This window comes from Malaya genurostris, chromosome 3, assembly GCF_030247185.1.
Source record: "Malaya genurostris strain Urasoe2022 chromosome 3, Malgen_1.1, whole genome shotgun sequence".
Classification (NCBI taxonomy): domain Eukaryota; kingdom Metazoa; phylum Arthropoda; class Insecta; order Diptera; family Culicidae; genus Malaya; species Malaya genurostris.
In genome coordinates this window covers 123656639-123670888 of record NC_080572.1, presented here as the reverse complement: position 1 = coordinate 123670888, position 14250 = coordinate 123656639, and the positions used below count along the sequence as shown (strand labels likewise).

The window sequence follows — 14250 nt, the reverse complement described above, 5'->3', positions numbered from 1 at the left end:
TCAAATTTCTTACAGATAGGATGTATTTTCTAACTGGTGCAACGTCAACAGAATGGTTCTGAACGCCTCTAAATGCTCCGTTATCTCCTTCTCTCGTAAACGAACCACGACCATGTATGATTACACTATTTCGCAAGCTGTACTAAAACGGAGACATCAATTAAGGATCTAGGAGTGTTATTGGATTCAAAACTTAGTTTCAAAGATCACATAGAATATACCCTTTCTAAGGCATTACAGATGCTAGGTTTCATCTTTCGCATCTCAAAAAATTTCAATAACATATACTGCCTAAAATCGTTTTTTTTTTTTTTTTTTTTTTTTTTTTTTTTTTTTTTTTTAAATAACTATTTATTGGAATATGAGTTAAAATTAAATTATTAAGATTTAAATTGGGTGTTCAGCCACAAGTGGTGACTTTTCAGCCCTGTTATATATATATATATATATATATATATATGATTTGGTTATTACCATGAAGACATCATTTGCTTCCGCAATTCTGAGATTTTTGTGTAGGGAAAATTCTAAACCTACTTGTATTGTGTAATGGGGAAAAGGAACTTATATACTAACTTACTAACTAATACAGAGAGCGAATCGATTCAATTGAAGATTGCATCGATTTTTGTCGGAATTTGCTTATAATATTATGTGACATTACATCTAATGGTTCTATATTTGTGAGTCTGTGTAACTCATTTGTACTAAACCAGGGAGGACGCTTCAGAATCATTTTCAGAATTTTATTCTGAATCCTTTGAAGCGTTTTCTTCCTGGTGGAACAACAGCTTGACCAAATTGGTACCGCATAAAGCATGGCTGGTCTGAAAATTTGTTTATAAATTAACAATTTGTTTTTTAGACAGAGCTTAGAATTTCTGTTTATAAGAGGATATAAACATTTAATATATTTATTACACTTTGCCTGGATTCCTTCAATGTGATCCTTGAAAGTGAGTTTTTTGTCATACGTTAAACCTAAGTATTTAGCTTGATCAGACCATGTCAATTCCAAGTCATTCAATTTGAGAATGTGATTATTGTTTGGTTTAAGAAAAGAAGCTCTTGGCTTGTGAGGAAAGATAATTAATTGCGTTTTTGCTGCATTTGGTTTAATTTAATATATATAAATATATGAAAATATTTAAACTTCTTTGTAGGCGACTGCAGATCACTCTTAGATTTCTACCTGTGGCTAACAGACTTGTGTCGTCACAGAATAGCGATTTCTGACAACCAACGGGTAGATTTGGAAGATCAGAAGTGAAAATATTATACAAGATTGAAGCTACACTCGAACCCTGCGGAACACCGGCTCGTACGGGTAGCAATTCAGATTTACAATTCTGATAGCTAACCTGAAGAGTACGATCAGTTAAATAATTTTGAATCATTTTGATCAAATAAATAGGAAACTGGAAATCAGACATTTTTGCTATTAAACCTTTGTGCCAAACACTGTCGAATGCTTTTTCTATGTCTAGAAGAGCAACTCCAGTGGATAACCCAGAAGATTTATTTGATTTTATCATGTTCGTTACTCTGACAAGTTGATGAGTAGTTGAATGTTCATGACGAAATCCAAACTGCTCTGGTAAAAAAATTGAATTCTCATTTATATGAGTCATCATTCTTAACAAGATAATTTTTTCAAAAAGTTTACTGATAGAAGAAAGTAAGCTAATTGGGCGATAACTTGATGTTTCTGCTGGGTTTTTATCAGGTTTTAGGATAGGAATTACTTTAGCGTTTTTCCATCTTTTTGGGAAGTAAGCTAATGAAAAACACTTGTTGAAAATTTTAACCAGGAGTCTCAAGGCAACATCGGGAAGATTTTTAATAAGAATATTAAAAATTCCATCATTACCAGGAGCCTTCATGTTTTTGAGTTTCCTAATAATTGATTTAATTTCATCAAAATTCGTCTCAATAATGTCATCGTGTGATAACACTTGGGTTGAAATATGATCATACTTCAGTGAGACTTCATTTTCAATAGGACTCACAACGTTTAAATTAAAATTGTGGACACTCTCGAACTGCTGAGCTAGCTTTTGAGCTTTTTCACCATTTGTAAGAAGTATTTGATTTCCTTCCTTGAGAGCAGGAATTGGTTTCTGAGGTTTCTTAAGAACCTTAGAAAGTTTCCAGAAAGGTTTAGAATATGGTTTAATTTGTTCAACTTCTTTAGCGAAATTTTCATTTCGCAAAAGAGTAAATCTATGTTTAATATCCTTTTGTAAATCCTTAACTATGTTTTTCATAGCAGGATCACGAGAACGTTGATATTGTCGTCGACGAACATTCTTCAACCGAATGAGCAGTTGAAGATTGTCATCGATGATAGGAGAATTTAATTTAGTTTGAGCTTTGGGAACTGAAAGATTTCTAGCTTCGATAATATAATGATTCAAATTATCAATTGCTGTGTCGATGTCCGCAGAATTTTCTAAAATAGTTTCATGATCCACATGATTTTCAATGTGAGATCTGTAATCCAACCAATTAGCTCTATGATAGTTGAAAATAGAACTAATTGGATTAATTATAGCTTCGTTGGAAAGTCTGAATGTTACAGGAAGATGATCTGAGTCAAAATCAGCATGAGTAATCGGTTCACTACAAATGTGACTTTGATCTGTTAGAACCAGATCAATTGTAGACGGGTTTTTCACGGAAGAGAAACAAGTAGGATTACTGGGATGAAGAACTGTAAAGTAACCAGCTGAGAGTTGATTATGAAGTATTTTACCATTACTGTTATTTTGCCTACAATTCCACTGGACATGCTTAGCATTTAAGTCCCCTATTACGAAAAATTTCGATCGATATCTTGTAAGTTTTTGCAAATCGCCTTTAAAGAAATTTAATTGTTCGCCGGTGCATTGGAATGGCAAATATGCTCCAGCGATGAAATAAATTCCATGAATGGTTTCAACTTCGATTCCCAAGCTTTCAATAACTTTAGTATTGAAAGAAGGTAAAATTCGATGTTTAATTTGCCGTTGGACAAAAATGGCAACTCCACCACCAATTCCAGTAAACCTGTCAAATCGATGAACCACATAATGTGGATTACTTTTCAATTTTACATTTGGTTTAAGAAAAGTTTCTGTCACAATGGCAATATGAATTTTGTGAACTTTGAGAAAATTATAAAATTCATCTTCACTCGATTTCAAAGATCGAGCATTCCAATTTAAAATATTCAAATAATTATTTAACATCACTGTTAAATTTTAAATTCATTATAATATTATTTGCAAATTTCCATCCGATTTGAAATGCTTCAAAAAGTGATGAAGTCGAATTCATTTGGATGATCATTTGAAAAAGTTGATCTTGTAGGTAGATCATTTTATTTTCAGTTATATCGCCTAAATCGACTTCATTTAAAGAAGCGAATGGCATTGAAGGAATATTTGTAGGTAGACTGCCATTAGAAGAAGATGATTTGGCCGGTCTACCTATTAATAAATTGTTTTCGTTAGAAGAAGAACTGCAAGGCGGTCCTGTGTTTTGATTATTTACATTAGAAGAAATAGGAGATAGATTTCTACCTAATATACCAGCATAACTGACATTAGAAGAAGATGATGACGAGGTCGATCTACCTGTCAATAAATTGTTTTCGTTAGAAGACGAATTGGCAGGTGCCTTAGAAGAATTTTCAGGTATGTTCTGTAAATTTAAGGTCGTTGATTTGACTTGTTGTCTAAGCGAACGAGCGTTTAAAATTTTTTCCCTGACAGGACATTTCAAATAATTGGATTTATGATTTCCATTGCAATTTGAACATGAAAATTTATCAGTGGTTTCATTCATTGGACAAACGTCTTTCGAATGCGATTTACCACAATTCAAACACCGTATATCCATATGACAATTTTTGGTTCCATGGCCGAAGCCTTGGCAACGACGACATTGCGTTAAGTTTGCAATACGATTATGCCGTTTATAATGTTCCCAATGAGTTTTAATGTGGGAAATGAAACGTACTTTTTCTAAAGTTTTCAAATTGTTTACATCACTTCGATTTAAGTGTATTAGGTAAAGTTCATGGGAAATTCCAGAGCGTGGTTTAGAAGTACCATTCGCTCTTTTTTTTCATAAGTATTACTTGGGAAGGGGCAAAACCAAGCAATTCTTTTATTTCATTTTTAATTTCATCAATACTTTGATCATTTGATAATCCTTTCAAGACAGCCTTGAAGGGTCTGTCTGATTTTATATCATATGAATAAAATTTATGAAGTTTTTCGGACAAATATCGAATAAGACGTTCGTAATCTTCCAATCCATCCACCAAGACTCGACATTCTCCTCTTCGTCCGATTTGAAATGAGACTTTTACTTCCGGGAGAAAAGTAGAAAGCTCAGTACGGAATGCTTTGAAGTCGGAAATCATCACCGTCACTGGTGGCATAGATTGATGTTTCTTCCCAGAACGACAAGCGTCCATTTTGGGAATTTTTGAAGAATTTTCTTCTATGTCGCTACAATCGGATTCAGGAAGAATCTCGTAAATATTGTTAGACGGCATAGGATCAACGGAAGGGAAATCCGTCCGTTGTCTTTTATTTTTACATTCAGATTCTATAAGATCGTGAATGTTATTAGAAAAATGTTGAATAACGGATTGTGATTTATTCCGTATTGAATTATTTTTAGCCTTAGGCTTGTTGCCTTTCCGGTTGGACGCAGGCATTTTTGAAATTAATGAAATTTTAAATTAAATTAACTAGGCTAAATTAGTCTTCGATTAGACTCCTAGCTAGCCTTAAAAAAGGCTGATTAATTTCTTAGTCACTCTAATATCACTCTTTGTATCACTTAGTCACTCTAATATCACTCTTTGTATCACTTAGTTAGTGATTCAGGTAGCCTTGAAAAAGACTGAAGCCTTGAATCAATGAAACTCTAGGTAGCCAGAAAAAAATTCCAGGAGCCAAGAGCTATACGCGTGCGGTGCGAACGACTGTTCAACACCGACTGCCTGAAATCGTTTTATTACCTCTTAGTTCGCTGTACACTGGAGTATGCTGTTGTTGTCTGGGCACCATATTACCAAACTGATAAGCTGCGCATTGAAGCTGTCCAGCGCAAGTTCATTCGTTTTGCTTTGTGTCGCCTGTTCTGGAGAGATCCGTTGAATCTTCCAAGCTACGAAAATCGATGTAGGCTCATACACCTCGATTTGCTATCTGTCCGCCGTGATACACTGAAAGCTGTTTTCGTAGCGGACCTCATCCAATCTCGAATTGATTGTTCAGATCTCCTACAACAGCTAAGTTTTGACATTCATCAGTGTAATTTCCGGTTTAATCCCTTTCTCAGAATTTCTTCGTGCTAGAACTAACTATGGCTTTAATGAACCGTTTTCGAGTATGTTTCGCGTATTCAATACTTGCTCTGATGAATTTGATTTCGATTAATCTCGTAACTTCATTAAAACCCATTTTCGTCGAATCTTTTCCCGCTAGTTTTATTAAGATAATTAGACGATATCAATAGTTGTTAGTTAGCTTTGTAGTTTGAATAAGGGTAATCTAAGATTTCGTTATGTATCATTTGGACAAATGTTATCTGTTGATACAAAAGAAGAGAATGTTTTATGCCTGCTGGAGAAGGAGAATAAAAATCTCAGCTCCAGCTGGCTTTTCCCTTGCTCCTAAATAAACAAATAAACAGATGGATGGAAAAGAGATGACCAAGATAAATACTTTAAATTGATCCCACAAATTTCCAAAAGCAGCCCTCGGGGATTGTTGTTTATCATTGCATGTTAATACTTACTTGTACTGAAGATGTTTAAAAATTTAATAGCAAATCCTTATGGATTATCGAAAGTAATAAATTGGTTTTGTCGGTTGTCCATAACCTGCTTCACCGCTAGTGATATTACTTAGTCGTGTTTGATGAGTGTTCGTTGCATGATAATGACAGGATCAATTTTCGGATAACGAATTAGCGATAAAATGAAAAATTCTTGGACATTCGAAAGTTCAAATTATAGCCTGTTCGCACTATACCGGGACGACCGGGACGGGACCATCCAGGACTATCCGGGACGTTTTTTTTTCCTCATCGGCGATGACTGAGCTGCCGGCGTGTGTATGTATTGGAATTCCGGATCCGGGATAAAATCCATTTGGTTGCCGCCGATATTCCTCGCGCTCCCGTCCCGGTAGGTTATTACCCTTTTATTAAATATTGTGTCCATTAACTTTGACATGGACTCTGGATTCGTTCAAGAATTGTATCAAAAGGCCTCTCATTCGTCGAGCCACCACATCGTTTTGCTTAGTATTCAGTCCTGAGAATCGATATTCTGTTCTAGCGGAGTGAACATGAGGTGTGATTATACCAGTATTCTTCTTATAGTTAAAGCCAATGTACAAAACAGTAGATCTCACAACTAATGGTTCTTACATGCCACGATTTCTCCTTCAGATATGATATTCACGATTCGCATATGGTAATTCGTCAAATAATCCAAAGTTCGGAAAATGAAACTATTTGGCTTAAGCAGCTTACAAATGTCATGAATACCATCCGTTTTGAAGTAAACCACTCTTGAAAACTTACCCGAATCTTCTGAACAAACTTCAGCATGCTAAATGCCAGGGATATATTTTCATCTGAACTCATTATTTCAACAGCAGAATCCTATGATTGATACGTAAAAAAATCGTTACATTATTTGATTTGTTCAACTTACGCCCACGGTGGCCAACCTTATTCATCTAACTACATCTACTGGTAAAAGATATTAGAACTTCTGCTTCTGTTTACGGTATAGCTAAAACAGTCATGTGTATTCTACCATAAGGTCACTTGGCAAGTAATGATTTTGATACCCTATTAGGCACGTGTTTCCAAATGACGAATCAATCATGCTTGTAAAATCTCCACCCAAAACTACTCGTTGCGCGCCAAACGATTTTCCAACGATCTAGTATTCTTTTGTTCAACGGCGAAATACTGAGCATCATCTTCCGCGCCAAACATCAATTGTAGATCTAGCAATCATTGGCGACTTTTTAACGGAAAATTCCATTTCCCATACAAAACAACTTTATGGATTTTCCCCAGTTTTCCGGCAAGTTTTGCTAATTTTTTTGACGTACGAACTCGGCGGCGGTAGAACCTAATCAAACAAAAAAATAATCATGTAAATCCGTCCATCCGTTCTCAAGTGATGCGATTACAAAGAATGATCTCTGCATTTATATATATATATATATATATATATATATATATATATATATATATATATATATATATATATATATATATATATATATATATATATATATATATATATATATATATATATATATATATATATATATATATATATATATATATATATATATATATATATATATATATATATATAAAAATGGTGAGCCGACCCATATTTCTACCAATCAAATCTTATGAATGTTATTAACTAATAACAAATATTGCCGATACATTTAAATCTCAGGATAAAAACTTATTCAACCATACAATCTTAAACAGTCTAATGGAACCATACGCATACTGGAGAGACTTGAACGACTTATGGCCTGTATCGTTTCAGTCATATTGTCAGTCTTTGCTAAACCTAAAATAACAGATGGATACATGTGTACACAAATGACTACGACGTTCATTAATTATGAATAAAATAATAACAATCTTCAACCTGCTTTTTCCTCCTAGATATAACGACGGCGACTACTACAGAGATGGAGACCGATCCATACAGCGTAATATGAATGGGCCTCCCCCTCCACGTTATAGTAGCCACAGTGGAACTGGAAGGGACCGTTTCCGTGACAGAGCTACTATGGAACATGAACGAGGCTACCAAGAACAAAACAATTATGGTGACGAGGATTATATCAACACTCCTCAGCAAATGAAACGTCAGATGCGAGCGGAATCAATGGGAAGAGAAATGCCAAGAAGCTCCCAAAATTTGAGGAACTCCGATGGAAGCTATCCGGGTGGTAGAAATAATATTCAAAAGTCTCCAGGTATGAGCTTCTTTAGGTCTGCGCTAATGAAGATTCTAAGGATGTTTTCTTAAAAAAAAATTTGCAGCTTCAAGAGCACAGTCGCTTGATCGTAGAATGTACCGCCGGGATCCCCAGGTCATGGAACTCGATGAAGACAGTGGACCAGGGAAAACTCCAATCCTTTGTAATAAATATGCTTTGGACGATGTTCAGGAACGTAACAGTCCCATACGAATTACCGGAGGAACAAGAGGGAAAGCTAGTGACGGTAGAGTTCCTGCTAATCCCCGCAGTCAATCTATGCCACGACATTCACGCTATGGGGACCGTTTGATGCCGGATCGGCTACCCTACTATAATGACGAAAATGAAATGGAGATGCAATCGACTCGGAAACCGAACCCACCGCCAACGGGACGACGCCGAGAGCGTCCTGGTGAGTAACCGTTTTCCTTTGATTTTAAAATAGCATTTTCTATGTTTCATGCGCTAGTGCCTAGTATTCCAACAATGATGGCAATTTTTCTTCCTGTAATCGAGTCGAGCAAATTAAATTCTTCAGTCATAACTTAGCACTGATTATTCATTCTTAATTAAAAAACTGTTTCCTTTCAACTCTCTAGTGTATAATTTAAAACTAAAAATTCTGTCTTCCTTACCTTCACTCTCTTTTTCCAAACCGTGCGTTGAATGAAACAACTACCCACTCGTCCGAAAACGTGCTCTGATCAACCAAATGTGACTGAAAGTGCCATCACCGTCGCCACGCATAATGTCGCCGATGGGATTTGCAATCCACCGACAGGCGCGTCATCTCCAGACTGTCATCGACGACAGCTCACTGTATGACGACGATTGGGACATCCGGAGTGGAGAGCTGCCACCATCATCCGTCGTTCGCCCGGTGCCAATTTGGCTATGCGTCTTTCTAGTTGTTAGCTACATAATTGCGGGTGCCTTCATGTTTTCCAAGTGGGAGGAGTGGTCCTTCCTAGACTCGGCCTATTTCTGTTTCATCACCCTAACCACCATCGGTAAGTAGCAGTTCGTGCGCATCTAATTCTGCACTAGCAGCGATCGTAAAAGGTGTCGTGCAATTATAGTTAATGCAGTGACTCTGGTAATGAACTTAATTTGCTTTCAATTTGATTAAAAACGTCAGAGCGAGACTTGTACGTGGCACTCATAACCAACTGATACAGAAAATCTCATGAAATTTTGTGTGGCTGCAGAATAGTTTCTTCTTCTAGTGGTTCGATGAACGAATATGCTTGATTTGAAAATTTTCCTATTACTCTGAATGTTCATATCACAACTCAAATGTAAGTTCAAGTAGTTACATTTGAAATGATGTTGACTAAATCTACTCACCCCTATGAACGACATATAAACTTAAATTAGTAGTAAAATTTATGGTATAATAAAAATAATAACAATCAACACTCAATGTACGCCATATTACAGAGGCCTCAAACGAACTAAAACGCTGGATACATTTCTTCGCGTTATATGATATGATATTTTTTTTTCTCATAAATACGTTTATTTCATAAGGCAATTTACATAAGTTTTTCTTCGCCGTATCATCACTTTTACATAGAATTCTTAACCTAATATAATACTACTATAGTCACAGCGATTTGAGTTTAATAAAACATATTCCTCTTAATTTTTAAATATCATATTAGCTATTTCGTTATTTATTATTAAATCTACTTAAGAACATTATTTGAACCAAGCGATTAACTTGCCTTAAATTATAAGATAAGTTTAAATTTTATACATTTTGTTGTTGATTTCGTAATCTATTTTGAGTTTGTTTGTATCAGCACATCATTTTTATTAAAATTATGCTATTGGATGAACTAATGGACGCTGTAGGAGTCAGAACTAACCCTCAAAAGATCAAATTATTAAATTGAAACTTCAATAGTCTTTATGAAATGATAAAGAAGTTTCATGTAAGAAAGGTCACGACAAGCAAGAATGTCTCGAACTGGGACATTGGATAGTCTACCTTGGGTACGCAAGGAATTTATTAGTTGAGATCTGACATCACGATACTCCACGCATGTCCAAACGACATGATCAATATCGCGATAGCCTTTGCCACAAGCACAATGATTAGTTTCGGAAAGTGCAATTCGAAGGAGATGTGCATCTAACGTGTAGTGATTGGACATGAGTCTGGACATCACACGAATGAAATCCCTACTCACATCCAGTCCCCTGAACCATGCCTTTGTCGATATTTTCGGAATAATTGAGTGCATCCACCGTCCCAGATCATCTCTATCCCAAGAAGCTTGCCAGCTGGCAAGTGTTCTTTGGCGAGTCGCGCTATAAAATTCGTTGAAAGCAATCGGTCGCTCATAAATTTCACCTTCAATAGCACCACGTTTGGCCAAACTATCGGCTCTTTCATTGCCTGGAATGGAGCAATGAGCCGGGACCCAAACTATTGTGATTTGATAATTATTATTCAATATGTCGTTCAGACACTGTTTTATTTTGCCCAAGAAAAACGGTTCATTTTTGCCAGCTGCGTTTGAGCGAATGGCTTCAATTGCACTCAGACTATCTGTGAAGAGGAAATAATGGTTTGGAGATAATGTGACGATTACATTCAAGCTATACTGAACTGCTGCTAACTCTGCTATATAAACAGATGCAGGTTCTTGAAGCTTGAATGAGGCGGAAACATTACTGTTGAACATACCAAACCCTGTCGCTTCTTCAATTCGCGATCCGTCCGTGTAAAACATTTTCTCAGAGTCAATATGCCTGAACTTACTTGAAAATATTTTTGGGATTTCCATAGAGCGTAGGTGATCCGGGATTCCACGCACTTCGCGCTGCATGGATGTGTCGAAAAATAAAGTTGAGTCAGGGACATTTAGGAGGCTGACATGGATAGGAATATATCTTGAAGGGTTGATTTCCTGTGACATATGGTTAAAATATACTGTCATGAATCTTGTTTGAGATTGAAGCTCAACTAGCCTTTCGAAGTTATTAATAATTAGGGGATTCAGTACCTCGCATCTTATTAGCAGTCGCGACGAAAGCTCCCAAAAACGATCCTTCAATGGAAGAACTCCCCCCAGAACTTCAAGACTCATTGTATGTGTCCAATGCATGCAGCCTAAAGCAATTCGCAAACAACGATACTGAATTCGCTCCAATTTGATAATATGAGAATTTGCAGCGGAACGAAAGCAAACGCATCCATATTCCATCACTGAAAGTATCGTTGTCTGATACAATTTTATTAGATCTTGCGGATGAGCACCCCACCAAGACCCTGTTATTGTTCGAAGAAAATTTACTCTTTGTTGGCATTTCGTTATCTGTAAATAGCGCCACGCACTTCAGCGAGCCCCTCGGTGTCCATGAGCCCCAGAAACGTAAAACCGCACCTTTTACCTTCCCAGAGGATTGACAAGGCAGCGGTCAGTGGAAGGAGAACTAATAAAGAAGAATAAAAACTACATGTCATATACAGGCGATTGGTAACAGTTGTCATCAGTGAATTTATAATTATAAATAGCGTAAGATCAGCATTATCCATTTATTACTGGCATTATCGATACTACTTCTCATGTAAGTGTGAGCATAGAATTAACTTACTGAAACTGAACCTAAAATACAACTTACAGTTACAGTACGGATTTGATTAGAACAAATCGAAGATAAACACTTGCACTCAAAAGTGAGTTTATCATAAAGGTGAGTCAGGCTTGTTTAGCTAAATTTCAATTAATAATAAAGGTATCTGGTTTAGGATTTTGAACTGATTGTTACGATAAAAGTTTAGAACTTGTAAGACAGCGAAAAATACTAAAAGTAAGAAATCATGGTTCGTTGTTAATATTATGAAATTAATGAAATACATTGCAGGAATTTATAATCATCCTCAAACCGTAATAAAAGGAGATTCATAAAATTTACAAATTTACTGCTGTCGAGCGACATCTTATAAATTCTTTTACGAATTGCACTAGAAGGATGCCACCCAAAAAATCCAAATCCGTGCTCGGAGTGAAAACATTCGACAAAATTACCACTGATGGTGATTTAGCGGTTGGAAATCATAACGTCTCCGCGACTTTGACACAACTGCCCGAGAATCGAATGAACACCAAGGATGCGAAAGATAAATTGGCTGTCTATCCCCCTTCGAGCGATCAGGTGAATGGTAGCGATGTCAATTTCAACCGGCTGGGGGCATATCCAAAGAAAAAGAGCACCACTGTACAAAGCAAAGTCAAGCAAAATTTATCTAGCCGCGCGCGTAGCAACCGAGTCGGTCATTGTCAATTGTGTGTTGAGCGTGATGACGATCAGATGGTTCAATGTGACAGTTGCGACAAGTGGTACCATTTCTCGTGCGTAGGAGTGTCAGAATCAATTGCTGATGTGAGTTGGGTCTGTATTAATTGCGCGCAAGCAAGGGATACGACCCTCGCTTCCTCTCCCAACAAAATCAATAAATGTATAAATGAATTTGCAAAAATCTCTGTGCAGTCGAAGAGCAAGGCGAGCTCCGTTGGCAGTGATGTCAGACGACGTCAAGTACTCGAACTACAGCTGCTTGAAGAGAAGAAACAACTCGATATGAAGTATTTGGAGAAAAAATATCAGATTTTACTGGATTTGGAAAAACACAGCGACAGTGAATGTTCGTCAGTGATTAGCAAGGCACAATCAAATTCATTTCTAAAGTCAAAGGTAATGAAATGGATTTCGGATACGGATGCTTGTGGTGGGGAGGTTTATTACGATTCGGATGAAGACGAACTGAAAACTGAATCTGGAAGCTCGAAAATGTCAACAGAGTACAAAGGGCTGAATCAAGATCAGTGGCACCGGAAACTAGTTGACAACCAGAGACGACGGCACTTCGGCACTCAGCCAACTACACAACCTGGCGTTAGAAACACTCGTGAGAGCCAGTTTCGCACTCCCGTAGCAAATACTGGATCGTGGATCGAAACCAACGAGTTCATACCAGGACAGCGATCCACTCCCGTTAGACGAACATTTCCCCACGTACAAGGTCACAGTGACGACACGGTCTTTATCTTGAATCGAAGTCAAATCGCTGCACGTCAAGCCGTTTCGAAAGACCTACCAGAATTCAGCGGCAATCCGGAAGACTGGCCTTTATTTTATTCAATGTTCAACACTTCCAGTCAAATGTGCGGGTTCTCCAATGAAGAAAACATGTTGCGGCTGCGCAAATGTCTGAAAGGACGCGCGCTAGAAGCAGTCAGATGTCGTTTATTACATCCATCAAACGTCACGGGGGTTCTCTGCACACTAAAAATGCTCTATGGAAGACCAGAAGCCATCGTACAAGCGGTCATAAGAAAGATTCGTTCGTTACCATCTCCGAACATTGAAAAGCTTGAGACAGTAGTGAACTTTGCACTTACGGTGGAGAATTTGGTTGCTACCATACAAGCTTGTGAAGTAAATGACTTTGTATACAACGCATCACTTCGTTATGAGTTGGTAGGGAGGCTACCGTCCACACTGAAGCTCAGTTGGGCCAGGTTTTCGAGAGGAAATCCTGCTCCGAACCTTCTAGATTTTAGTACGTGGCTGTACGAGACAGCAGAAGACGCTAGTGCAGTCATAGACATCGTAAACATCGAAAATCGACCGCGTGGTACTAAACGGGATGGTTTCTTGAATATTCATTCGGAGCTGAACATCGAGGAATCGGAACCAGCCAACCTACAGCAGGAACCATCTGAACTAATTATTACCGAGACGAAGAAGTGCATGGTATGCAAAAAGGATTGTCACTCGGTAGGGAAGTGCAAACATTTCGTGGAATTGAGTTACGATGCGAGATGGGCGACGGTAAGAGCGGGCAAGCTGTGTCGAAAATGTTTATGTAAGCACAACGGATCGTGCAAACAAGCGAAACCATGTGGTACTGACGGCTGCACATATTTACATCACCCGCTGTTACACGACCGCGGAGACAATCGTTCCGATGAACCATCCATACACCCTATCGAAAGTAATTGTAACGTGCATCAAACGCAGTCGGAAATCTTGTTCCGAATTGTTCCAGTTATCTTGCATGGTCCAACAAAGACAATTCGAACTTACGCCTTTTTGGATGATGGCTCCGAACTCACGCTTTTAGAACGCGATTTAGCAGATGAGCTTGGTTTGAAAGGGCCTACGAGTTCTTTATGCCTCAAATGGACAGGCGAAACTA

General features: G+C 37.5%; 1 protein-coding gene across 3 annotated transcripts in view; it reads left to right on the top strand.

The window, feature by feature from the left end:
• The window catches only part of LOC131434885 (uncharacterized), a 372492-nt gene that overhangs the window by 342134 nt on the left and 16108 nt on the right, over positions 1-14250 (top strand). For all 3 annotated transcript variants that reach the window (XM_058602124.1, XM_058602123.1, XM_058602125.1), the window contains 3 exons: positions 7714-8030; positions 8098-8448; positions 8762-9046. In XM_058602124.1, the coding sequence (XP_058458107.1) occupies positions 7714-8030; positions 8098-8448; positions 8762-9046 (953 nt within the window). The remainder of the gene's footprint in view (positions 1-7713; positions 8031-8097; positions 8449-8761; positions 9047-14250) is intronic.